The sequence below is a fragment of the Chrysemys picta genome, chromosome 20 (assembly GCF_011386835.1).
Source record: "Chrysemys picta bellii isolate R12L10 chromosome 20, ASM1138683v2, whole genome shotgun sequence".
NCBI lineage: Eukaryota > Metazoa > Chordata > Testudines > Emydidae > Chrysemys > Chrysemys picta.
The window spans coordinates 8,434,278-8,460,304 of NC_088810.1; the positions used below are offsets into that span (position 1 = coordinate 8,434,278).

Genomic DNA, 26,027 nt, shown 5'->3' on the forward strand with positions numbered 1-26,027 from the left:
TAGTGAGGTAAATAGAAAGGAGCATAAACACTGCCAAATTAAGTGTAAGTCCTAGGACCAATCCTATTCAACTTATTTATAAATGATCTGGAGAAAGGGGTAAACAGTGATGTGGCAAAGTTTGCAGACGATACTAAACTGCTCAAGATAGTTAAGACCAAAGCAGACTGTGAAGAACTTCAAAAAGATCTCACAAAACTAAGTGATTGGGCAACAAAATGGCAGATGAAATTTAATGTGGATAAATGTAAAGTAATGCACAGTGGAAAAAATAACCCCAACTATACATACAATATGATGGGGGCTAATTTAGCTACAACTAATCAGGAAAGAGATCTTGGAGTCATCGTGGATAGTTCTCTGAAGACGTCCACACAGCACGCAGCGGCGGTCAAAAAAGCAAATAGGATGTTAGGAATCATTAAAAAGGGGATAGAGAATAAGACAGAGAATATCTTATTGCCTTTATATAAATCCATGGTACGCCCACATCTTGAACACTGCGTACAGATGTGGTCTCCTCATCTCAAAAAAGATATACTGGCACTAGAAAAGGTTCAGAAAAGGGCAAAATGATTAGGGGGTTGGAACGGGTCCCATATGAGGAGAGATTAAAGAGGCTAGGACTCTTCAGCTTGGAAAAGAGGAGACTAAGGGGGGATATGATAGAGGTATATAAAATCATGAGTGGTGTGGAGAAAGTGAATAAGGAAAAGTTATTTACTTGTTCCCATAATATAAGAACTAGGGGCCACCAAATAAAATTAATGGGCAGCAGGTTTAAAACAAATAAAAGGAAGTTCTTCTTCACACAGCGCACAGTCAACCTGTGGAACTCCTTGCCTGAGGAGGTTGTGAAGGCTAGGACTATAACAGGGTTTAAAAGAGAACTAGATACATTCATGAAGGTTAAATCCATTAATGGCTATTAGCCAGGATGGGTAAGGAATGGTGTCCCTAGCCTCTGTTTGTCAGAAGGTGGAGATGGATGGCAGGAGAGAGATCACTTGTCCATTAGCTGTTAGGTTCATTCCCTCCGAGACACCTGGCATTGGTCACTGTCGGTAGACAGGATACTGGGCTGGATGGACCTCTGGTCTGACCCAGTCTGGCCGTTCTTATGTTTTTATCTAATTCTTTTTTTAACCTAGTTATAGTTTTGGCCCTCACAGCATCCCCTGGCAACGACTTCCACAGGCTGACTGTGCATTGTGTGAAGAAATATTTCCTCTTGTTTGTTTTAAACCTGCTGCCTATTAATTTAATCAGGTACCCCTAGTTCTTGTGTTATGAGAAGGAGTCAATAACACATTTTTATTTACTTTCTCCACACCAGTCATGATTTTCTACACCTCGATCATACCCCGCCAATTCATCTCTTTTCCAAGCTGAACAGTCCCAGTCTTATTAATCTCTCTTCATATGGAAGCTGTTCCATACCCCAGTCACTTTTTTTTTTCGCCCTTTCCAATATATCTTTTTTGAGATGGGGTGACCAGAATGCACGCAGTATTCAAGATGTGGGTGTACCATGGATTTATATAGAGGCAATATGATATTTTCTGTCTTATTATCTATCCCTTTCCTAATGATTCCCAACATTCTTTTAGCTTTTTTGACTGCCGCTGCACATTGAGTGGATGTTTTCAGAGAACTATCTGCAGTGACTCCAAGATCATCTTTCTTGAGTAATAACAGTTAATTTAGACCCTATTAGTTTATATATGCAGTTGGAATTATGTTTTCCAATGTGCATTACTTTGCTCTTATCAACATTGAATTTCACCTACCAGTTTGTTGCCCAGTCACCCAGTTTTGAGAGATTCCTTTGTAACTCTTCGCAGTCTGCTTTGGACTTAACTATTCCGAGTAGTTTTGTATCATCTGCAAGCTTTGCCACCTCACTGTTTAACCCCTTTTTCAGATAATTTATGAACATGTTGAATAGTATTGATCCCATTACAGACCCCCTAGGGAACGCCACTATTTACCTCTCTCCATTCTGAAAACTGACCATTTATTCCTACCCTTTGTTTCCTATCTTTTAACCGGTACCTTAAGTAGGAAACTCCGATCTCTACACCTGCTACTTATAATCACTTAAAATCTATTTATATTTTACTGAAAACAGTGTGTTTTAGTTGGAAGTGCTTGGAGGATCTCAGCTCAGATTACAAAGGCTGGTGCATGTCCACTTTCCTATGAAGAAGTGGCAAACTGGGTAATGAGCTTACACTGGCCAGGCTTTTGACCAGTGCAAGACAGTACAGTCCTGGGATGCAAGACTGGGGAGCTGGGGAGAATTGGCTGGAGCCTCCCTATTGATGATTCAGGAGTGGCTGGGAGATCATTCATGTAACCCAGCTGGGTGTGTCCTGCCTGGGGATGGCTGTAAGTGCAGTGCCTGCCAGAGGCCTGTAGCTTGTCACAGCATCACAGTGTGAGAGGCAGCCCAGGCTGGTGGGTTTGGAGGGCTCAGCAGTCCCACAGTCCAGGTTGCACCCCGGGGACCCCGTCAAAATCACCCACCTCATCTCTCTAATGTGAATCCTGTCATTATAGCCCTGTTGGGTGCATCCAAATGTACTGAGAGCATGAATCTTGGCCACTTAGGGGAGGAGTGTCGCTCTTGATGCTAGTAGACATCTGCTTTGATCTTACTTCACTCTGAGCCTGGGAGTTTTAATTTTAGCATCTGTATCCTGAGTATATGCAGAAAACGATAAATGAAAGTGAAGAACATTACATGAAGTTCAAAAATAAAATGTAGTCTCGATGTTTAGAACTAAAGTTGTCTTATTTTTTTCATTTGTTCGTACTATAATTATACCTGAAATATAATGTGGCTACATTTTATATTCTGGTTATTTATGTTACCGTTGTTCTCTGCCGGATATTTAAGTAGTATTTTAATTCCTCCGCCACTTTGGCTTCCCTCCCACACTTTTACAAAGGTTCCGGTGCACCTGGGTAGGTCAACAAAAGAATTCTTCCGTCGACCGCACTACCACCTCTGGGGGAGATGGATTACCTATGCAGCTGGGAGACTTGCCTACTACACAATTCTACACAAATTCTACACCATACTACACAATTCTCATAACTTATGTGCATTAATGATATACATATATGGATAGCGAAATGACTTTCAGCAGATAATAACCTTTCCCCTGATACCTTACAAGGCATGCTTTATATGTAAGATCATGATTATATGTAAATGAGCAATATGGGGGTTACAGTATGCTCCCCCAAGGTATAATATGTCACATTCCCCTCATTGTCTATCAGAGAGCAGCACACTCTGTGGCCTCCCTTTTTTCATAGACTTCCAGACATAAACATAGATGAAGCAATTTGCTAGACAGCTCAGTCATGGGTAGAACTCAGCTCTTCAGATTGCAAGACCAGCAACCCAGGCACTGGACCACACACCTCCCCATAACCTCTACTAGCTACTGATTTGTGCCGTCTGCCCGCTCTGCTCCTATCCCGGGGGGATAGGGGAAGCACAGTGTGTCAGCCGGTCTGACTGCTTCTTGGAAGGAGGCAGAGCCGCATTGGGCTGACACACATTGTCAAGGCTGCTTCCCCACTCTGAACTTTAGGGTACAAATGTGGGGGCCTGCATGAAAACTTCTAAGCTTAACTACCAGCTTAGATCTGGTCCGCTGCCACCACTCCCAAAGCTAATTCCCTTCCCTGGGAAGCCTTGAGAAACTCTTCACCAATTCCCTGAGAAATTAACCATCCCCCCTCCTTCCTCCCACCAATTCCTGGTGGATCAAGATCCAACCCCCTTGGATCTAAAAACAAGGAAAAATCAATCAGGTTCTTAAAAAGAAGGCTTTTAATTAAAGAAAAAGGTAAAAATCATCTCTGTAAAATCAGGATGGAAAATAACTTTACAGGGTAATCAAACTTAAAGAGCTCAGAGGACTCCCCTCTAGCCTTAGGTTCAAAGTACAGCAAACAGAGATAAACACTCTAGTAAAAGGTACATTTACAAGTTGAGAAAACAAAGATAAACTAACAAGCCTTGCCTGGCTGTTTACTTACAAGTTTAAAATATGAAAGACTGGTTCAGAAAGATTTGGAGAACCTGGATTGATGTCTGGTCCCTCTCAGTCCCAAGAGCAAACAACTTCCCAAACAAAGAGCACAAACAAAAGCCTTCCCCCCCACCAAGATTTGAAAGTATCTTGTCCCCTTATTGGTCCTTGGGGTCAGATGCCAGCCAGGTTACCTGAGCTTCTTAACCCTTTACAGGGAAAAGGATTTTGGAGTCTCTGGCCAGGAGGGATTTTATAGTATTGTACACAGGAGAGCTGTTACCCTTCCCTTTACAGTTATGCCACACATCCTCAAACCCAGCAGCTGAATTCCAGACAGAGCTGCAGGAGGATCCCTCCTTAGGGAATCTGAGAGCCCTGGCTGGCCATAGTGGTGCAGGATCCCAGGGGGAGGACCACCAGGAGCGATTCCTGTGGGAGAAGGGATTCCTGTACCGGGAATGGGCTGGTTTGGGGCAAACTGAACCTTGCAAAGTCAGGAGGCAGTTGGTGGTCCCCCAGAGGTACCGCCACAGACTGTTGTACTTGGCCCACGATATCCCCCTTTCGGGGCATCAGAGCATCTGTCGCACCAGGCAGAGGCTGCTGCAGAACTTTTACTGGCCCGGGGGTCTTTGACGCTGTCCAACAGTATTGCAAGTCCTGTGACTCCTGCAGAGGGTGCGGAAGGCCCGGGATACATGTAAAGCACCTCTGAGACCTTTGCCCATCATAGAGGAGCCTTTCCAGGAGTTGGCTATGGACATAGTGGGGCCCCTCAGCAGGGCAACCTGGTCGGGGAAGAAATACATCCTGGTGGTGGTAGATTTCGCTACGTGCTACCCTGAGGCGGCGGCCTTGTCTTCTATCAAGGCAGACTCTGTGGCAGACGCGCTGCTGACCATTTTCAGCAGAGTGGGGTTCCCCAAGGAGGTCCTTACAGACCAGGGGTCTAACTTCATGACAACCCTGCTCCGGTGCTTGTGGGAGAAGTGTGGGGTCTGACACACCTGGGCCTCGGTGTATCACCCTCAGTCCAACGGGCTGGTGGAAAGGTTCAACAGGACCCTAACGATGATGCTTTATGGACCATCATGCACGGGACTGGGACAAGTATTTACCCCACCTGCTGTTCGCATACAGGGAAGTGCCCCAGGAATCCATAGGGTTTTCCCCATTCAAGTGGCTGTATGGGAGGAGAGTGAGGGGACCCCTCGACTTGATGAGGGACGAGTGGGAGGGGAAGGCCTCTCCCGACAGAGAATCAGTGATGGAGTATGTACTGACTTTCCGGGAAAAGCTCATGGAGCTCATGGGCTTGGCTAGGGGGAACCTAGCCAGGGCACAGAGGAAGCAGAAGGTCTGGTACGACCGCTCAGCACGTGCCCACTCCTATGCTACCGGGGACCAGGTGATGCTTCTCATCACCTTGAGGAAGAACAAGTTACAAGCTGCCTGGGACGGCCCCTTCAAGGTCATCAGACGGGTAACCGAGGTGAACTATGTAGTGGAACTGTCCAACGAGGCACACAGCCACCGGGTGTATCACGTCAACATGATGAAGCCGTACTGGGACAGGGAGAAGTTGGTGCTGGCTGTGTGTGGGCAGTGGGAGGAACAGGGCGATGATCCCCTGGTGGGACTCCTCCCTCAGGCTGGGGCTGACCCCTCGCTGGAATCAATTCCCCTCTCAGACCAGCTAACCTGGCCCAGCAGGCAGAGATCAGAGCTGTGGTGCATTCATACCAGCAGCTGTTCTCCAACCGGCCTGGGCTCACTAACCTGGCTGTCCACCTGGTGGAGATGGGAGTCAACCCTCCCATCAGGTGTTCCCCATTCAGGGTCACTGGGAAAACAGCCCAGGATCTGGATAGAGAGGTTGGAGACATGCTGGCCTTAGGGGTGATCCAGCCGTCCTCCAGCCCCTGGGCCTTGCCCGTGGTGCTGATCCCCAAGAAGGACGGGTCGATCCAGTTCTGTGTGGACTATCAGAAGCTCAAGGCCATCACCATATCCGATGCCTACCCCATGCCTAGGACCAATGAGATCCTAGACAAGTTGGGGGGCACCCAGTACCTCACTACCATGGATCTTACCAACGGCTACTGGCAGGTGCATTTGGACCCAGAGGCCAGGGCAATGTCTGCCTTCACCCCCCCAATAGGGCTCTTTGAGTTCCTGACCCTGCCTTTCAGCCTCAAGGGGGCATCTGCCACCTTCCAGCGCCTGGTGGATCAGTTGCTAAGGGGGATGGAGGACTTTGCTCTAGCGTATATTGACGATATCTGTGTCTTTAGCCAGACCTGGGAAGAACACGTGTTCCAGGTAAAGAGGGTGCTGGGCCGCCTCCAGGATGCAGGACTGACCATAAAAGCTGGAAAGTGCAAGATGGGGATGGCAGAGGTGTCGTATCTGGGCCACAAGGTGGGGAGCAGCCACCTGAAGCTGGAGCCAGCCAAAGTGGAGCCAATCAAGGACAGCCCGCTCCCCAGACTAAGAAGCAGGTCCAGGCTTTCATTCGGATGGCAGGATATTACCGGAGGTTTGTGCCCCATGTTAGCTCCCTGGCAGCTCCCCTCACAGAACTTTGTAGGAAGGGAAAGCAGGACAAGGTGGTCTGGACCGAGCAGTGCCAGAGAGCTCTCTGTGCGCTGAAGGGGGCACTTATCCAAAGTCCGGAGCTGGTAAACCCAGAGTTTAACAAACCCTTCCTGGTGTTCACTGGCACCTCAGACATGGGGCTGGGTGCGGTGCTGATGCAAACTGATACTAAGGGGGAGAGACACCCCATTGTGTACCTAATCAGGAAGCTGCTGCCCTGTGAGCAGCACTATGCAGCCATAGAGAAGGAATGCCTGGCCATGGTGTGGGCCTTAAAAAACTGCAGTTGTATCTATTTGGGCAGCGCTTTACTCTGTACACTGATCATTCACCCCTGACGTGGCTGCATCAAATGAAAGGGGCTAAGGCCAAGCTGCTGAGGTGGGCCTTGCTCCTTCAGGGGTATGACATGGAGGTGGTCCATGTGAGGGGGAGTGCCAATGTTATAGCCGATGCTTTATCACAGGGCGGGGACCCTGAACTTCCCGAGGTCACTGGCTAAGTGACCCTGCTCCGTTCAGACTTGAAGGGGGGAGAGATGTGATGAAATGGGGGGTTTCCTTGGTTTTTCCTTGGTTTTTCCAATGGTTTGCCTGCAGAGGGGCTTGGGATTGGGGAGAGAGAGCAGCACATCCAAATCTCCCCTGGATGCAGGGGAGACTTGGATGTGCTGTGCTGAGGGAGGCCAGGCCTGAGGCCCTGAGAGTTTCCTGTGCTGTGTTCAGACGCTCAATAAACCCTCCTGTTTTACGCTGGCTGAGAGTCGCTCCGGTCTAGAGAGCAGGGCGGCAATATTCCCTCTGAGAGTGGAGGCCCCGGGGGTCCAGAGCGAGTGGACTCCCTGAGGGGGCCCACAGCGAGAGACAGGCGTGCTATGGCTCAGAAAGGTGCGGCTCCAAGAGGCGGAGGGGCTTAAACCCCGAGAGAGAGTGGACCCCCGAGAAGGGCTGTCACACTGAAGGGTCCCACAAGGACCGCATGGGGCCAAGAGTGAGCATGACCTGGGAGTCCATGACAATTTCTAAATGAAACATTTTTGATTTTTGAGGTTAAAATGACTTTTTGTTTCAAAACATTCTTCAAACACAGATATTTTAAAAAAATCAGAAATGGAAAGAAATGCTCAAAATCAAAATGATTTTTTTTATTTCTCCAAATTGCCAGCAAACTGAAACATTCATTATTCACACTGCTCTAGTTTACAGGCACTAGTCCAGACACCTTTTAAATTCATAGCTTTCAAGGATAGAAGACATCATTGTGATCATATAGTCTGACCTCGTCTATAACACAGCCCAGAGATCTTCCCCAAAATAATTCCTGGAGCTGATCTGTTAGAAAAACATCCAATCTTGATTTTAAAATTGCCAGTGATGAAAAATTCACTCTAACCCTTGATAAATTGTTCCAATGGCTAATTACTCTCACTGTTAAAACTTTACACCTTATTTCCAGTATAAAATTGTCTAGCTTCAACTTCCTGGTATTGGATTGTGTTGGACCTTTCTCTGCTAGATCGAAGAGCCCATTATTTAACATTTGTTCCCCATGTAGGTACTTATAGACTGGGATCAAATCACCCTTTAATCTTCTCTCTGTTCTACTAAATAGATAGCTACTGGAGTCTCTCATTATAAAAGCGTGTTTTCTATTCCTTTCATTCTTGTACCTCTCTTCTGAACATCTCTAGAATTTATCGACATCTTTCCTGAACTGTAGACACCAGAACTGGAGACAGTATTCCAGCTGTGGTTCCATCAGTGCCAAATAAAGAGGTAAAATAATCTCTTAACCTTCTCTTTGATCAAGATTGAGCTCCTTAAGTCTTGCTCTATTGGCCCTGTTCTTCAGGCATCCTTGTAGCTCTTTGCTGAAGCCTCTCCAACTCTGCCCCCAATGATGTAGCCAGCTTGTTAACTCCTGCACACCTGTTATCTTTTTCCCTCCCAAGCCCAATGTAGCACCCAAGTTTATTGATTTACACAGACATAGCAGCTACCATGGGGAATACAAATGAAGACATTCCATTTGAGAAACAGACTTTTCTACCTCTTGGGCTGAACTTCATCAGGACTCATGAGTTTTACTAGCAAAATGCATTATTATTATTATTACCTCTTTGTGTTGTGGTTGCATGTGGGAGCCCCTGTCATGGACTGCAACTCCATTGTGCTAGGCACTGTATACACACGGAACAAAAAGTCTGTCTTGTTCTCTTCCACTGAGTCAGGAAATTATATTAAGATAGAAAGAAACAGGCTGTGATAATAAAATCACTGGATGAAGTTTGCAAAAATGAGTTTATTGCTTCACAATCATGTCTGCAGGTTTATTTGTTTTTATTGACAATCAGAATAAAGTCTTTTTCCTCATTAAATACCCTAGAGGACACAGAAAGTCACGAGGGCTACAGTTATGGCCCTATGAGTAATTCCTAGCTACGATGGCAGCGGGTCCACTCCAGGGAGGGAAGATGCTTCAGCAGCCAGGATTTTGTTTAGACGTCACTAAAAGGCAAAAACAGGAGAAGAGTTAATGAGCCTCCTTCTGGACTGGGAAGATGTCTCAGTAAGATTCCTTTGCAATTGATTCATAGATTTTAAGGCCAGAAGGGACCAGATCATCTAGTCAGCACAGGCCAGGGAATTTCAACCACTCTTTCCTGCAATGTAGAAAGAACGACAGTAGCCTGCAATGTAAGGGGATGCTTTCACAATCAGTAGCTTGTGGCTGGACTGCAGTGTATCTTTTAGATGGCTACTCTGTCGAGATATAAAGACTAGCAAGTGATGGAGAATCTACCTCACCCCTGGGGGGTGGTGCACCAATGGTTAATCATTCTCTCATCTTCCAGACACTGGGACCTGCTCTGCCTTTGTCTGCTAGATTTAGAAGCCCTCTGCTATCAGAAATCTCCTCCCCATGGAGGTACCTATAGGTCATCATAGAAAGATCATGGAAAGGGCAGCATCTGCAGAGCCACTCACCACCCGGAGAAGTCTCTGGCCTTCCAGGCATCGATGACCTCAGTGATGTTCCCCGTGACCCCCCCGCTGGGCAGCCGCAGGTCATCGGAGACGTCGCCGTTGAAGTTCCCGCAGGGTGCACACAGCTTGTTAGCCAGGTTCTCGCCCACCCTCACCGTCACCTCCCCACTGGGGCTGAACAGAACTTGCATCCCCAAGGCCTGGACCACAGCCACACCGCCCTGAGATTCGCGCGCAGACACAGCATCGGAGATCTTCGCCGGGAGCGGCACTGAGCGCCCATTCACCTGGAACACACAGACTTAGATCAGAGGAGAGCTGGGAAATGGGGGGTGAATGGCAGGGACTGAGCGACAGTCCATAGGCCCCATTACATTGCAACAAGATCTAGAGTCTAGGGGCCACAGTAACTGGCAATTGGGCCACATTATAAGGCAATAGACTAAGATTGAGAGGTGCAGAAAACACTATGACTGACGGAGGAGCCAATCAATAAACAGTGCTCTGGAGAGCAAATTGTTCCGATTCTCTCAATACCCAATGAAGGTGCACTGATTTGCATAGGCAACTTGATTGGCAAATGTCCCTCCTGCCTTCAGTGTTATTAACCTGTGAGCAATCGTGCCTCTTAGTGGGAAAAGTCAAGAACTCTGGAGACTTTATGCAAATGATTTAATTCCCTCATTTGAATATTTGGTGAATTCTCTTATTTGAATAAATGACCGCAGCCAATCAAGAGGAAGACAAGGTGGGTGAGGTGATATTTTTTATTGCACCAACTACTCCTGGTGGAAGGGACAAGCTTTCGAACTACACAGAGTTCTTCTTCACGAGGGTGTAGCTTGCAAGCTTGTTCCTTCCACCAACAGACGTTGGTCCAATACAAATTATCACCTCATCCACCTTGTCTCTCTAATATCCTGGGACTGACACACCTACAACAACACTGCAAACAGCTGTTCAGGTTACCGAGTTCCAAATGTGACACCATGATACTGCCTCTGATTCCTCCCTCAATCCCCTGGGGGCAATCTCGCTCCCCCAATAGCCAGGTCCCCCAGTGAAAGGAGGGATCTCTCCCAGGGACCCTACTGGGTTACAGAGACCCTTCCTAAAACAGTTCCCTGCCTCTCCTCCAACATCAGAGGTGGGACACAGCACGGGCGAGGGGGGCTGGGAGTCAGGACTCCTGGATTGCATCCCCAGCTCTGGGAGGGAAGTGGGCTTTAGTGGGTTAGAACAGGGGGAAGTCAGGACTCCTGGGTTCTAATTCAGTCTTTGCTACTGAATAATTGTTCATCCATAACTCACATCATGCCCCACAGCCAGTACACCACGTCCTGTCAACACAGGGGGTTCATGAGGCTGAATGAATTGATCTTTGAGATGCCCAGATCAGCCCCAGTTAATAGGATTAACATCACTGTAATTTCTAGTCTTTTCATCATTTCGGTGGCAGCTGAATGAACTTCCTGCCCCTTCAACTCAGGCTGTTCTAACGTGGCCCCCTCTTACCCACGTCTCCTTGTTCCTTTTCACAGCAATGAAAGCATCTTGGAAGAAAATGTAGACGGTCGTCCCAGCCATCACTGCCCCATCGCCGCATGCCCTGATGTCCACCACCACCCTGAACCAGGAGGGGGCGCTGTCGTTGCAGAGAGAGGCCAGCTCGTAAGCGCCACTGTAGAGAACTCCTCCAGAGGCGCCGTCGAAGGAGGTGAGCTGGACTCCGGGGAGCAGTGTGCACCGGCCTTCCTGCTTCACGCAGCCACGCACCCCGTCCTGGAGCGCACAGATCTCTTTGTCAGGGCAGCTGTGTGGCTCGCAGACAAGTCCGCCTGAGGCATGGCAGGTGCACTTCTCAGAGCAAGCACTGGAGATGATGCTCTCCCCGGCCTGCAGGGAAATTCCCAAACAACTTTGTTACAGAAAAGCAGCATGAGAAAATTCCCAGGATGGGATCAACTCAAAGGTCCCTTTGATTATTTACATTACTGTAGCCTGCCGAGGTCAGGGTCCCATTGCGCTGGGTGCTGTACATATAAATAGTGAGAGACAGTCCCTGCCCCCAAAGGTAAGTCTACTGCAGAGTTATCTCGAGAGATCTTTCTTTCTCTGGGGTAAGAATGAGACCAGGAGGAATGGGAGCAGGCAACCTGACTGGGTTGAAGATGGAGCATGATAAGTTTATGAACTTCCTAGACAGGAAAGGACCTGTCCCATTCCCCATCCTCCAAGCCAGCCACTTATTCTAACTGGGTCAGGATTAGACCTGCAGCCTCCTAGAGGGGAAAGGCAATATGTCCCTTTCCCAACCCCCTAAGCCAGCCAGTGTCCCATTCTGGGCCAGATCAGAGCCGGCGCCCTCTAGTGGGGAAAGGCTCCATATCCCATTTTCCATCCAATCCCATGGTTTTCCTGTGATGAATCCCTAGCGCATGGCATAGTTTCATTTCCACGTGCAAGGATCACACAGGGCAGGTGTTTGGATGCTCAACTAACCAAGTGCCACTGACTGCAGTAGAAGTCACATGGGTGACTGAAGGCAGGACCTAGCTGTAGGTTTTGTGTGTCGCTGCACTGAAGGGCACAGACACACAGTCACTGTAACTCCCCGTGGGAAGCTGGGACAATCCCACACCTACAAGGGCATCCGATGCCAAATGACAGCATCGAGGATGACAGCCGACTCATATCCCAGCACCCACCTTGATGTAGCGTCCGTCACGCACGCAGCCGCATCCTTCCATGGACGTGCACGTTTCCCCATTGAATGCATAGCCGGCGTCACACTGGCAGCCTTCAAAGCATTTCGCAGTGCATTGGGCAGGGGTGGACAAGCCAGCACATGTGAAATCGCAGGATCTAGTGCAGAGCTCGTAGTGGCTGTTGGCCGGGCAGGTGAAAGCTGGAGAGACAGAAGTAAATGATAATGAGGGATGAAAAATTCCACAATGGACATAATTATTAGTAAATAACAGAGCTAGGCAAAATGTTTGGGTGAGACAGAAGTTTTGCTGAAAAATGCATTTTTCATTTGGGTCAAATTTAATGAATATTTTCAGCTGGAAAAAGCATGTTGGGGTTTTTTTATAAATAATTAACACGGGGTTTGTTTTTTTCCAACTTTTCATTTAAAAACAGAATTTTGTCTCCAAATTTGGCCAATAAAAAACAAAATATCACACAGACACACAGACACACACACACACACGAAAGCCATACAAAATGGTGGCGTTGAAACAATAAAATTGTTTCACGTCAACCCAAAATGTTTCGGTCAATTCAAAATTATTCTTTTTCTTCAAGTTTTCCAGTTAAAAGAAAACATTAGAAAAAAATGGTTTCAGTTCCAGCCAACCCAGGTTTTTGAGAGGGATTGTCCAGGTCAGCCTCTGAACAAAAGAGTCTGTGAGTTGCTGCCTGTTGCGGAGTGTGGGGGAGTCAGGGCCCTGCACCCCTCTTCCCGAGATTCACTGCGACTCTCAACCAGCCAGTAAAGCAGAAGGTTTATTTAAGGACAGGAACACAGTCTCAAGCAGAGCGTGTAGGTACGACCAGACCCCCTCAATTAGGTCCCTCTGGGAGGTTCAGGGAGCTTAGACCCCAGCTTGGGGTTCCCTGCGTTGCACCACCCAGCCCAAACCGAAACTAAACTCCCAACTCCTCCCGCTGCTCCTCTCCTTTGTTCAGTCTCCCGGGCAGAAGGTGTTAATTCTCCCCACCCCTGTTCCTGGCTCAGGTTACAGCTCAGGTAGCTTCCTTCAAGGGAAGTCCCCCCTCCTCACTGCAACCCCCTGCAACATTCCCAGGTCAAATCTGCCCTGCTCCCTGCTCCGTCACACTGCCCTGTGGTGATTGTTTGTTCTCTGGCTGAGCTGAAATCGAAACAGAAGGATTTTTATTTCATTTTCTTTTTCAGGGTACTTTTAACCTTTACAAAAATCAGAGTAAATTCAAAAAGTCGTTTCAAATTTAAAAAAAATCAGATTGTTTCAGTTTTTCCAGATTTTTTTTTTCAACCAAAAGAATTCAGCAAATTTGACAGAAATTCTCCAAATGTTTCAGTCGATCTAAATAGGCATTTTTGGTGAAAAAAAGATTGCTGTGAAAAATGTCGTTGTGATGTGATCGTTTATATTTTCTGGTTTAGATCTCATTTGACCACTAGTAGAGTCATTTTTCTGACTGCGCACTGGAGGCTGGGTTTATAGACTAACTGGTATACTGTCCCCTCCCACCCCCAACGGCACCGCCCCTCTAGCCCAGCGATGGAGTACTGGGGCAAGCATTGACTCACATGGAGGTGTGCCTTCTGTTAAATCATCCACACGGCAGCACTTCCTAGCACTGCTCTGGGGCACTGGGGTCAGCCCTGACTCGAGAGGAGACTGTCTAGTACTGAGGCTATGTCTGCACTAGAGCAGCTACAGCGGCATAGCTACAGCGCTGCAGCTATACTCCATCCCACGCCCTGCAGCATGCAACCAACCGGCTACCGACCCCTCATAACTGGTTTAGCTTGGAGATCTGACAAGCAGAGAGATTGTGATACCACTTCACTAGCTGCAAATACAGCTGAAGATAAGAGCAGGCTGTAGATTGTTCTGTAGACTTACGGCAGAAGGAGGCTGTTCTCCAGGCACCGACTGTGCCTCCAGCTGCCTGGCATGCGGCCGCGTAGGCCTGGACACTCTGGCAGAGGATTTCTCTTGCTCCATTGGCAGCACACATGTCATAGAGACAATGGTTGAAATACTCGGTAGGGCTGACCAGCGAGTGACAGTATTGAAAGGGACCTGATGTCGCTTTGATCAGCCCACAGGAGCTATCGACCTGATACGGTGTTGTTTTAGCTGCATCACAGACCGGGCATCTTTCCCCACAGCCGTCGGTGCACGTGGCACCATCAACGGGCACCTTCCAGGAGGCCCCGAACTCATCCGCGTTCTGGGCGCTCTTCCCACTGGGCAGCAGGAAGTCGTCGTTCTTGTTGCCGTTGAAGTTGCCGCACAAGCCGCACACGTGTCCCTTGTAGGAGCTTGGGATGGAGACTAGGACATAATAGGAGGTGTCGTAAAGGACTCTGAGGCCAGAGGCAGACTGGACAATGATGTTGTTTCCTTCCTGGTTGATATGAAGTTTCCCGTCGTTCATAGCCAGCGGGAGAGTGTAGAGCTCCCCGTCCACCTGTGCCAATGAGAGGGAAATTCACCCGTCACTAGTGGGGACTCAGCAGCTGTGTCCTGGTTACTTACACACACACACACACACACACACACACACACACACACACACACACACACACACACACACACACGTCACTCTAGGCTACAATGAGAATAAGCTCAGACAGGGACTTACCATGACTTTCCACTTCCTTCCCCTCTCCATGGTGATGGTGTAACCATGAACGGAGACCACCACCATCCGTGCCACTGACACTCGGCCATTACCGTAGCTCTCATTTTCTACCACCACGGAGAAGTTTGCCAGCCCACCGTCACTGCTGCAGACTCTGGCTAAGCTGTAAGTGCAAGTGCCTTGGAAATCAAAGGCCCGTCCGTCAAAGGTCAGATAGTGAGGGTCACCAGATGCTACACATTTGCCAAAGCCTGTGGCGTGGCAGCCCAAGACTCCGTTCTCCACCCTGCACTGCTCGTTGGCTCCGCAGGAGGCCTCCTGGCACTCAACGACCCCGTTGTCTTTGCACCAGCACCGTTCCTGGCAGGAGGTGCTGGCGTAGAACTCCTCTCCCTTCCTGTAGTACCTGCCCCGGTGCACACAGCCACACTGCGCGATGGGGACGCACTGGTCTCCGCTCAGGAGGAACCCGGTGTCGCAGAAACAACCTTCAGCACAGGGGGCGTCGCAGCCATCCGGCGCCGAGAGGCCGTGGCAGGTGGCAGGGCAACCGCTCCCACAGAGCTCGTAGTGGAAGTTACGGGGGCAGGTGGGACCTGCAGGAGAAGATCAGAGGGAATGTGCAGATGGGGATGAGAAAAAGAAGAAATGTGCAGGTAAGTGGAAAGAAATCTCTCTATATTTATATCACTTACAATAGGATTGTTCTGGGGGGTTCGGAGCCAGGACTCCTGGGTTCTATTCCTAGTTCTGGGGGGAGGGCCGGGGGCTGGAAGTCAGGACTCCTGGGTTGTATCCCAGGTGTGGAAGGGTGGTCAGGTCTAGAGGGTTAAAGAAGTGCCAACTGAGAGCCAGAATTCCTGGGTTTTCTTTCTGACACTTGGAGGGACGTTTGGTCTAGTGGTTAGAGCTGCAGACAAAGGGACGTGTTCCAAGCTGCGTTCCAAATTCTGGCAGTGGGCTGCTGTGTATTGTTTAGTGACGGAGGACTGGGAGTCAGTACGCCTAGGTTCTGCTACTGGCTTCTCATGCGACTTTGAGCAAATCACTTTAGTTCTCTCTGCCTCCGTTTTCCTGCACCCTGATGGGAAGGATGAACTGTGTTTGCAAAGTGTTTCCAACCCCCTGGGAGAAAGCTGCTGGCGAGGGGACAGGATTATGTTAATACAGAATAAAGTTAAAGCAGAGCCGAGGAGGTGACCCTTACTGTCAGTGACATTGGAGGAAAACTACTGCAAGATGATAGCTCTATAGGGCCAGTGACACATGGCTGAGCCATTCTGAGCCCACCCTGTAGAGGGCGCTGCACATGCACACATAAAGCGAAGTGAATTAGCAACACTCACTGCAGAATGAGGCTGATCTCCACTGCCCTATCTCAATGCCCTTGGCCTGGCAGGCCGTCACGTAGGCACTGATTGCACTGCAGAGAGCGTCACGGTGACCCTTGTACTGGCATGCGTCAAAGATGCAGTCGTCGAAGAAAGAGGCTGGGTCGATGGCCCCGTGGCACTCTCTGAATGGCCCGTCCCCTCTGGTGATGACCCCGCAGTACCGATCTCCCTTGTAGGGTTTTTTCTGAGCCTCACTGCAGACTGGGCAGTCCTTGGTACAACTGGGCAAGCATCCAGGGACCTCCCCCACCTTCCAGCTCTCTGCGAACTGGATGGCGTTGGCTGCCTGGCTCCCGTCCCTCATGGTCAGGTCGTCACCGGCACTTTGGTTGTTGTTGCCACAGAGGCCGCAGAGGGTGTTGGTGTAGGTGTTGGGAACAGTGACCCGGACCACGCTGCTCCCGTCGAAGGTCACCCTCAGGTCGAAGGCGGTCTTGATGGCGATGTGGGATCCACTGACGTAGGCCTGTAGCTTCTCCTCATGGTAGAAAGGCAGGTCCATGAAGACTCCATCCACCTGGAACAGATGTGGCAGGGCCGGTGCTTCATTTTGAATGAACACCGCCAGGAGGGGGCAGAGGATGGGGATGCAGGACTTGTGGATTCTATACCCAGCTCTGAGACAATAGTGGTGTCTACAGGGGTAGAAGAGGGAGGGCTGGGAATCAGGACTCCTATGTTCTATTCGTGGTTCTTCAAGGGCAGTGAAATAAGTGAGAGCAAGGGGGCTGGGAGTCAGGACTCTTGGGTCATACTCCTAGTTCTGGGAGGGGAGGGGAATCTGGTGCTGAGAGCAGCGTAGAAGGATAGGTCCACAAAGCTGCTATCCATCTGGAGCAGATGTGTCCGCACTGGTCAAAGTCTGAATTCCCAGTTACACTAAGACTCTTTCACACCCCTTGACAGTGTAAATGCAATTTACCCCAACTGTACACGGTCAGAGCAGTGTAAAGGGCATTAGCACAACAGAATTCAGGGTCAAATATCTTAGTGGAAGAAGGTTTTAGGGATGTTATTTAACAGGGCCAGCTGGTGTCAATCAAACATAACTCCATTGAAGTTAACGAGGCCACTTCCCCAGCTAAATGAGTGAGTCAGCTGAATGCACAGGAGTTACACTGGCATAACGGCACTTCTTGGGGGGAGAAAATCCTGCTGTATATATTCACACAGAGGCACTCAGTTACTTCCCACACACCCACCACCAGCTCAGGGTACAATGGACGCAGATCTCATTTCTACAAGGGGGAGAGAAATCAGGGGCAACGTAGCAATAGCAAGAGTTCAGAGCAGCAGCTGTGTTAGTCTGTATCCGCAAAAGAACAGGAGAACATTGGCCAAACCGGACAGTCTCTACGCAAAAGAATAAGTGGACACAAATCTGACATCAGGAATCAGAACATTCAAAAACCAGTGGGAGAACACTTCAACCTCTCTAACCACTCAGTGACAGACTGAAAGGTGTCAAGTATCAGGGGGTAGCCGTGTTAGTCTGTATCTATAAAAAGAACAAGGAGTCTGGTGGCACCTGAAAGGTGGCAATTCTGCAACAGAAAAGCTTCAAAAACAGACTCCAATGAGAAACTGCTGAACTTCAATTAATATGCAAATTAGATACCATCAATTTAGGCTTGAATAGAGACTGGGAATGGCTGAGCCATTAAACACATTGAATCTATTTCCCCATGTTAAGTATCCTCATACGTTCTTGTCAAACTGTCTGTAATGGGCTATCTTGATTATCACTACAAAAGTTTAATCTCTTAATTAATTAGCCTCTTAGAGTTGGTATGGCAACTCCCACCTTTTCACGTTCTCTGTATGTATATATATCTCCACAATATATGTTCCATTCTATGCATCGGACGAAGTGGGCTGTAACCCACGAAAGCTTATGCTCAAATAAATTTGTCAATCTCTAAGGTGCCACAAGTACTCCTGTTCTTTATGAACAGCAAGAGTTCCTGCTCACAGCTCCCCGAGTAGCCCTGTGGCTCTCCGTCCCTACCTTGATCTTGCGGGGATATTGCTGGCTGACAGTGATGTTTCTGCCGTAGACCTCCAAGGTCACCGTTTTGGTGTAGGACACGGCCTTGCTGCCGCGGTTGTTATTCTCCACCTTGACGCTGAACGGGGCGAGCGTGGGGTCCTCGGAGCAGACCCCAGCCAGCTGGTAGATGCAGGTGCCCATGAAATCGTACTTTTTCCCGTCAAAGGTGGTGTAGTGAGGGTCCCCGGAGGCCGTGCAGGTGGAGTAGCTGATTGGGTAGCAGCCACGGACCCCGTTGATCACGGCGCATCTCTCGCTGGTCTTGCAGCTGGTCTCCTGGCAAAGCACCATGCCCAGGCTGGGGTCACACCTGCACCGAGAGCGGCAGTTCTCATCGGCCCAGAACTCCTCGTTGGGTTGGTAGTAGCGGCCATTGTAGTCACATCCGCAGCTCCCCACGGGGACGCACTGGCCAGCACTCAGGACATAACCATTGTCACACTGGCAGGTCTCCACGCAGGGCTCCCGGCAGGAGGAGGGGGCAGTTCGGTCGGAGCAGCTGGCTGGGCAGGCGTTCCCACAGGCCTCGTAGTGGCTGTTCTCAGGGCAGGGCAGGACTAGGAGGGGGTTAGAGAGGGGGAGATTTAACAACACAGGAAATGAACTAAAAACACCTGCTTAGATGCAGCAAGAGCCAGAGACAAATTCTAATGTGCAATCAGCATCCTCTATATCACAGGCCGATGTACAAGCAGCCACACTAAGGCCACCTCTGGAGCACAGCACGGGGAACAGCCCTACTGGGCAAGGGTGTTTGCTAGCTGGGAGAGCAGGGAAATCCTCTCTTCTTATAGAAAATCCAAGAAGATCTGCAAAGTGCACCCAGAGCAGACTAGACCTCACTTGTCAAGGCCTCATCTGAAAGCCCCAACCACACCAGATGGCCTAGGATGCAGCACAGGTACCGTGGAAGTGGAAAGGCTAAGGAGATCCTACTGGGGTGTGCACCTGTATGTCCAGGTAGTATTTCAGATGGGTCTCATCTTTCCATCGCTTTCTGATCCATCCCTCTCTTCCATCCAGTCCACCCACCAAATCCATCCCTCTCTTCTGTTCATCAGTTACATCCCTCTTACACAATGTTGATCACCCCTTATTTGAAGTGAGGAAGTGAGATTTTCTTTACTTTAGATTGTAATAAAATGTTCATTGCCTCCATATAATTGACATGTACATCCAGGAGTATCTATATCTGTCTAATCTATTACCTAATCCATTTAATTATCCATCCGTCTCAGCATCTAATCTACCAATCTTCACCTCTAATGGACTTTATCTCCCCATGCACCTAATCCATCTATCCATCCATTAAATCTCTTTCTCTCACTATCCATCGAACCTATCTATCCATCTATTACATCCATTTAATCTCTCTATCCATTTTATTCACTTATCCTCAGTTGAAGATATTTAATCTTCCAATGCATTTAATTGATCTACCCAACTATTAAATCTATTTCATCTCCCTATCCATCTAATCCATTCTCTTAATATATTGAGTCGCTCCCTTTCTCTAATCTAATCTAGGAAAGCCATGTGTCCATCCAGTCTCCATCTAGCTAGTCTATTACAGGGATTTCTCAGGCCCATATCCCCATGGGGTCTAGTTGCCAAGGTGCAGTATCTAGGCCTGATGTCTGCCCTGACGCTCAGCCCACTGGCCATCTCCTCAAGCAGCAGAGTAAGTCTAGTCTAACTGCTGCTTTTGTCAATAAAGAAAGCAAAGCACAGAGCTCACCACAGCCGGACGGTGTCCTCCAGTCATAGACGGTGACGCCCTGTTTCTTGCAGATGGCTGCGTAGGCCTCCAGCGCCTGGCACAGGATGTTCTTGGCTCCCCCGTTCAGACACACGTCGTAGATGCAGCTGTCGAAAATGTCCTCTGGGCTCACTTTGGGGTGACATTCTCTGAAGGGCCCTCCCGGTGCTTTGCTGATCAAACCACAGTATTCGTCGCCCCCGTAGATCTTCTGCTTGTTCTCATCGCACGTTGGGCATTTCCCTTTGCAATCATCCCAGCAGAAGGGGTCCCGGTCTTTGACTTTCCAGCTCCTGGCCCATTCCACGATGGAGGAGACTCTGGTGCCGTTGGGTGACGTCATGTCATCTCCATGGTTTTGGTTGAAGTTCCCACAAAGGCCGCCCATGGCCCCATAATAGCTGCTGGGGAGGGTGATGATCAGGTGCCAATTCCAGTCATACGACACCTGCAGACCAAAGTCTGTCTGCAGGATAGCATTGAGACCGCTCTGGTAGAGCTTGATTTTACCGTCTTCAAGGGTCACCGGCAAGCTGGTGGTCACGTCATTGATCTAGAGATAGGAGGAAAAACCAATGGTTATTTCTCTTTTCATCTCAGCTAATACAAGAGTTCTGCTCCTCTGGGACAATACAGATTAGAAAGCCCAGAATTAAGCACTTGAGTCCTCAGGGATAAAATGTTCTCTGGCCGGGGATCTGGCCGTGGAATGAATTCCCAGTGCAGATTAGATAAATCCAGAGTCTGACCAACCTCAGGAAATGCTGGAAGACCCTCCCCTTTAATAAAGCTTCTCCACCATAACAACAATGATACTCACAGCTTGAAACCCGCCCAACTCACCACAAAATCCTATGTCAAGTAGAGATTTCTCTACCACAAAAAGAGGAGAAAAGCCAGAAGCTCCCTGGATTTGAGCAGGGAGTTTACTCTTGTCAATATATGTTACGTCGAGGGTAATTGGATCTTATGGTGATGGGCGGCAGTACAAAACCAGAGAAAGGAAGTGTTGTGGAAAGAGCACAGGAACCAGTGAGCCTGTGTGGCCTGTAGGTACCCCGCGACATGGGGAGACTGGGGGCACTTGGGTGATTGGGAGGCCGCTTGTTCAGTTCACTTTTGGAATGTTGTCATTTTTGATCTTGTTTCTTTTCATGGCCACTTTGAGATCACAAAAAGGGGATTTTTTTAATGATAATCCGGAAAAATTTCTCTTCAAAGATTTCTAAATATTTTTTTTATATATCTATTTCAAAATGAAGGTCCTGATTCAGCAGAAATTCTTGAAAAAGAAATAAATAAGAATATTGGCCCATTTTGCATGAATGGAAGAAAAAAGATGTTGAAATTTTCCCACCAAAAAAATTAGTCTTCTACCAGGAGACAGAGAGAGAAAGAGAGAGAGAGAGATGTGTATGAGGATGGGTGGATGGATAGATGGAGAAAAAGCAGATGTGTCTAGTGATGGATTGAGAAATGGATTGATGTGTATGCGGATGGATGGATAGATAGGGAGATATTTTTATTCTAAATGTAAACTTTCTGATCATTTTGGCACTTCGTACTCACTCTGATTTTCCCAACTTCCTTCTTGTGGATGGAGATGTTGTACCCGTAGACGTAGATGTTGGTCAGACGCACATAGGAGACAGCCTGGTTGCCCCCCCTGTTGTCGTTCTTCTCATCGATGGTGAAGGGCACCAGGGTGGGGTCGGTCCCGCAGTACTTGGCCAGGGTGTAGGTGCAGGTGCCCTGGAAATTGAAGTTCAGCCCGTCAAAGCTGTGATAGTGCGGGTCCCCCCAGCCCCAGCAGGTTCCAATGAAATCGGGAACACACTTCGCATGGCCGTTCTCGATCTTGCACGTCTCCTTGGCCCGACATGTCAGGACTTTGCAGGGATCTGAAAGGAGAGAAATCCCAGCAGTCCGTGAATGAGGGCTAGGGGGCAGGGGAGCTCGGTTCAGCACAGGCCCAGTTACCCACCAGAACCCGTTGGCCCATCAAAGCCATTCGGAAGAGGGGCCAACCAGAGATGGTGTCCTACAGGCCAGAGACCAAATCCACATATCCCTGCTCACTGGATGATGAAGAAGAAATTTCTTCGGCTCCTGTAGAAGCTCTGCCCGAGTAGGATTAAGTAAATAGGTAGAGTAAGACCTCAACATTTGACCAAAGCAGCAGGCCCAGAGGATACTTTTCTCTGCCTCTTGACAGTGAAGTGCCTGGTCCAAAGCCCAGGAGAGAATCAATGACTTGATTTGACATATCCTGACTCCCAACCCAACAGCTCCAACCCAGAGAACCTACTATATAACCTGGGAACTGCAGGAGTAGAGCAGTGAATAGAACCCAGGAGTCCTGGATCACAGACCCCTGCTCTAACCACCAGACCCCGCTCTCTTCCTAGATCTAAGGATGGAAACTCTACTCTGCGCCCGCTCCTCAACTGTTCTGACTCCATTGAGTCTGCTCTAATGACTCTCTGTCTCTACGATCACCTCTCTTCTTCTTTAACTCTTGCACTCTCTTTCACCTTTGTTGATGCATTGCATGACTCCATCTCTGATCTGACAGGTTTCATCGCTGGCGCAGCTGTGGGCTTCACAGTTCACCCCTTGGGCAGGAATGCAGGTGCAGTTTTGCTGGCACTTGTTGGTCAGAACTGTCTCATTAGGCTATTTGAAAAAAGGGAAAATAACACAATGTAGCCCAGGGCAAATGTAGTTTTTCCCATGCGGAGATGTTCAGTTACGTGGAGGCCATATCTGGGACTAGAATGGAGTGGCTCATCTCCCAGCCCGCACCCGCTCTACTCTACTAGGCACCACTGCCTTCCCAGAGCAGGGAGAGAACAGAGGAGTCCTGACTTCCAGCTCCCTGCTCTAACCCCTAGACTCCACTGCCCTTCCAGAGACAAGGTTCATGGAACCAGCCTTGCGCCATTAGTGCCTTTCACCTTTCTACAGAGATTCATGTATTGCCATTGGCAAGTGACAACGGTCTGATCCAACATGGCTGATGACAAGAGGGCGTGGAGGAAGCGAACAGATGGGAGTTAATACCCCAGCAGGGGGCAGTACCTTGTAATATATCCCCTTCTTGAAGCACCCACAGCTCTGCAGAGCCACGCAGCCCTGGCCATCGAAGAGGAAGCCATCATCGCACTGGCAGCCTTCGGCGCAGGTGTCTGGGCACTTCCTGGCGTCAGTGATCCTGGCACAGGTGGTGGTTCAGAGGTCGGCGCACACCTCGTAGTGACTGTTGGCCGGACAGCTCAGAGCTAAAGCAGAGAGAGAAGTAATTGATGGCTGGAGAGATCTCACCCTGCAGCTTAGAGGGACAGACATGAAGGAGAGGAGAATCTAACAGTGACGAAAGGACCAGGTCACCTTTATAACGGAACATGAAGTTGTTGGTTCCCACCCAAAGGAGTCTCTGAAGAAGCCCAGAGGCCTGGAATGAGATACCTAGAATCGCTGTCCCCGCCCCCCAGAGGGAGGGGAGCGAGTGGGACAGGCCCTTGTGCTACACCAGCATCACGGCACTTACGACAGAAGGAGGCGCTCCTCCAGGGCTGGATGGGGGCCCCGGCATCCTGGCAGGCCGTCACGTAGCTGTGGATGCTCTGGCACAGGACCTGGGAGTCCCCGTTGCCCAGGCACAGATCATACAGGCAGTTGTTGAAATACACAGTGGGGCTGACTGTGCTGTGGCAGGCGGCGAAGGGGCCATCGGGGGCCGTGAGCAGCCCGCAGTAGTTGCGCTGTTTGAAGACATCCTTCTTCCTCTCCTCACAGACCGGGCAGTTGTTCCCGGCGCATCCATCCTCACAGGCAGCCCCCGGGATCGGGACTTTCCAGGCAGAACCGAACGCTGCCACGTTAGGGGCCGCCCTTCCATCGGGGAGCAGGAACTCGTCATCCCGACGCCCGTTGTAGTTCCCGCACAGGCCGCACATCTGGCTCTGGTAGTTCCCTGGGATGGTGACTCTGGCGTGGTAAACCAGGTCATAGCTCACGGTGAGGCCGAAGTCCGTTTGCACCAGCACGTTCCCGCCATGCTGATATGCTTGGAGCTGCCCATTGGCCACGACCACAGGGAGGTTGTGGGACACCCCGTCCACCTGGAAGAGACGGAGCATTCCCTGTGAGCCGGGGGAGTGGATGCTATTGGGGTTGGCTATGGGCACAAGACAGGGTCTCAGTGACACCTGGGCAAATCTATAGTGACTGCACTGAACTCAATTAAGTTAGGGCCAGATTCTCATCTCACTGATCCCAAGGTAAAACCAGAGTCACTTCTTTCAGTGTAACAGGGTCAGGTCTGGATTCTGATCTAGGTTCCCTGGGGTTAATCTGCAATCATCCACTCACTGCAATGGGGTGAGGACTGGATTCTGGTGTCACTTGTACCATTCAAAATCCATTGTTCACTTTTTTCAGTGTGAGGCCTCTGGATTTACACTGGTGTCAATGAGGTCAGGATCACACACTCAGTCTTTGATCTCAGTTGGGGTCTCCCAGAGAGTTAATTCTAATGACTGACCTGTGAGACAAGTGCCTCTTGCATTGCCACATCACTGGGGCTGCCCCTTGGCCGGTTTCAAATCCATAGGATCATCTTGAGCAGGACTTACCATGACAAGCCCCTTCTTGTTCTGCAGCAGGGTGAGCGTGAGCCCGTAGACCTCCACGGACACCAGCTTGGTGACAGACACCTTCCCATTGCCCCAGGGCACATTCTCCACCTTCACGGAGAAGGACGTCAGGTTCCCGGTGTTGGTGCAGGTCTTGGCCAGGATGTAGGTGCAGGTGCCTTGGAAATCGAAGGCGACCCCATCGAAGGAGAGGTAGTGGGGGTCCCCGGCTGCGGAGCATGTTGCGGATCCGACAGGCTGGCATTTCCGGATGCCATTCACCAGCTTGCACTCCTCATAAGGGCGGCAGGTCAACCCCTTACACACCACGTCTCCGCTGGCCTGGCACACACACTGCTCCTGGCACGTTGGGTGGAAGGTCTCCCCAGCCTTATAATACAATCCCAGGTAGACACATCCACACTGGGATATAGGGACGCACTCATCACCGCTGAGCACAAAGCCCTCATCACACACGCAGCCTTCCCAGCACTGGGACGAGCACTGAACTGGGGCGTAGAGGCTGCTGCAGGTCGACTGGCAGCCCCGGGCACAGACCTCGTAGTGGCTGTTTTGGGCACAGGAGAGACCTGTCATTGAAACAAGACGTTAGCATCCCATAAAAGGAAACTAGATGGAGTCTGAACTATGTAACGATGTAAGGGCTGGAGAAGGGAGCCTGATGACAGCCCTGGAGAATGGAGTCTGTTGGGTGCAGTATGGGAAGCTGCCAGGCAAGCTTCCTTCATACTGTGCCTTGCCAGTATGTTGTTGTTGGACCCCTTGTCAGAGGAGAGTCCGGTCTCCATGGTCCGTTCAGCTCTTGACCCCTTCTGACACTGGCAACTCAGGGGTATTTAGTTCCAGTTATTACCGTGAGCTCTGTGACAGGCTCATTTGTACAGTAAGGACCTGCATGAGATTCACATGCTCATGAAATACAGGTCCCATATCCCATTCCCTGAACAACCCACACTGAGTCAACTTCTCGCCCCCAGGCAGGGCCTGGATTGGAATTCGCACCCTTAGGCAACAGGCCCTGAATTCCAATTCCCTGCCCCTGAGCCAGTCAGGTCCCCTGTCTTGGGGTCAGATCAGAGCTGGTGCCCCCTAGAGGGGAAAAGCCCCATATCATCTCCCATGCCCACCCTGACCTGGCCAGTCCCCCTACCCTGGGGCTGGA

General features: G+C 49.6%; 1 protein-coding gene across 1 annotated transcript in view; it reads right to left on the reverse strand.

Annotated features, from left to right (window-relative positions):
- The window catches only part of LOC101941189 (IgGFc-binding protein-like), a 98,409-nt gene that overhangs the window by 48,641 nt on the left and 23,741 nt on the right, over positions 1–26,027 (reverse strand). The window contains 14 exon segments of the mRNA XM_065574663.1: positions 6,356–6,426; positions 9,641–9,927; positions 11,156–11,536; positions 12,349–12,548; positions 14,260–14,830; positions 15,005–15,600; positions 16,351–16,915; positions 18,407–19,005; positions 20,187–20,760; positions 21,777–22,108; positions 22,742–22,883; positions 23,289–23,488; positions 23,758–24,331; positions 24,845–25,434. Of these exon segments, the coding sequence (XP_065430735.1) occupies positions 6,356–6,426; positions 9,641–9,927; positions 11,156–11,536; positions 12,349–12,548; positions 14,260–14,830; positions 15,005–15,600; positions 16,351–16,915; positions 18,407–19,005; positions 20,187–20,760; positions 21,777–22,108; positions 22,742–22,883; positions 23,289–23,488; positions 23,758–24,331; positions 24,845–25,434 (5,682 nt within the window).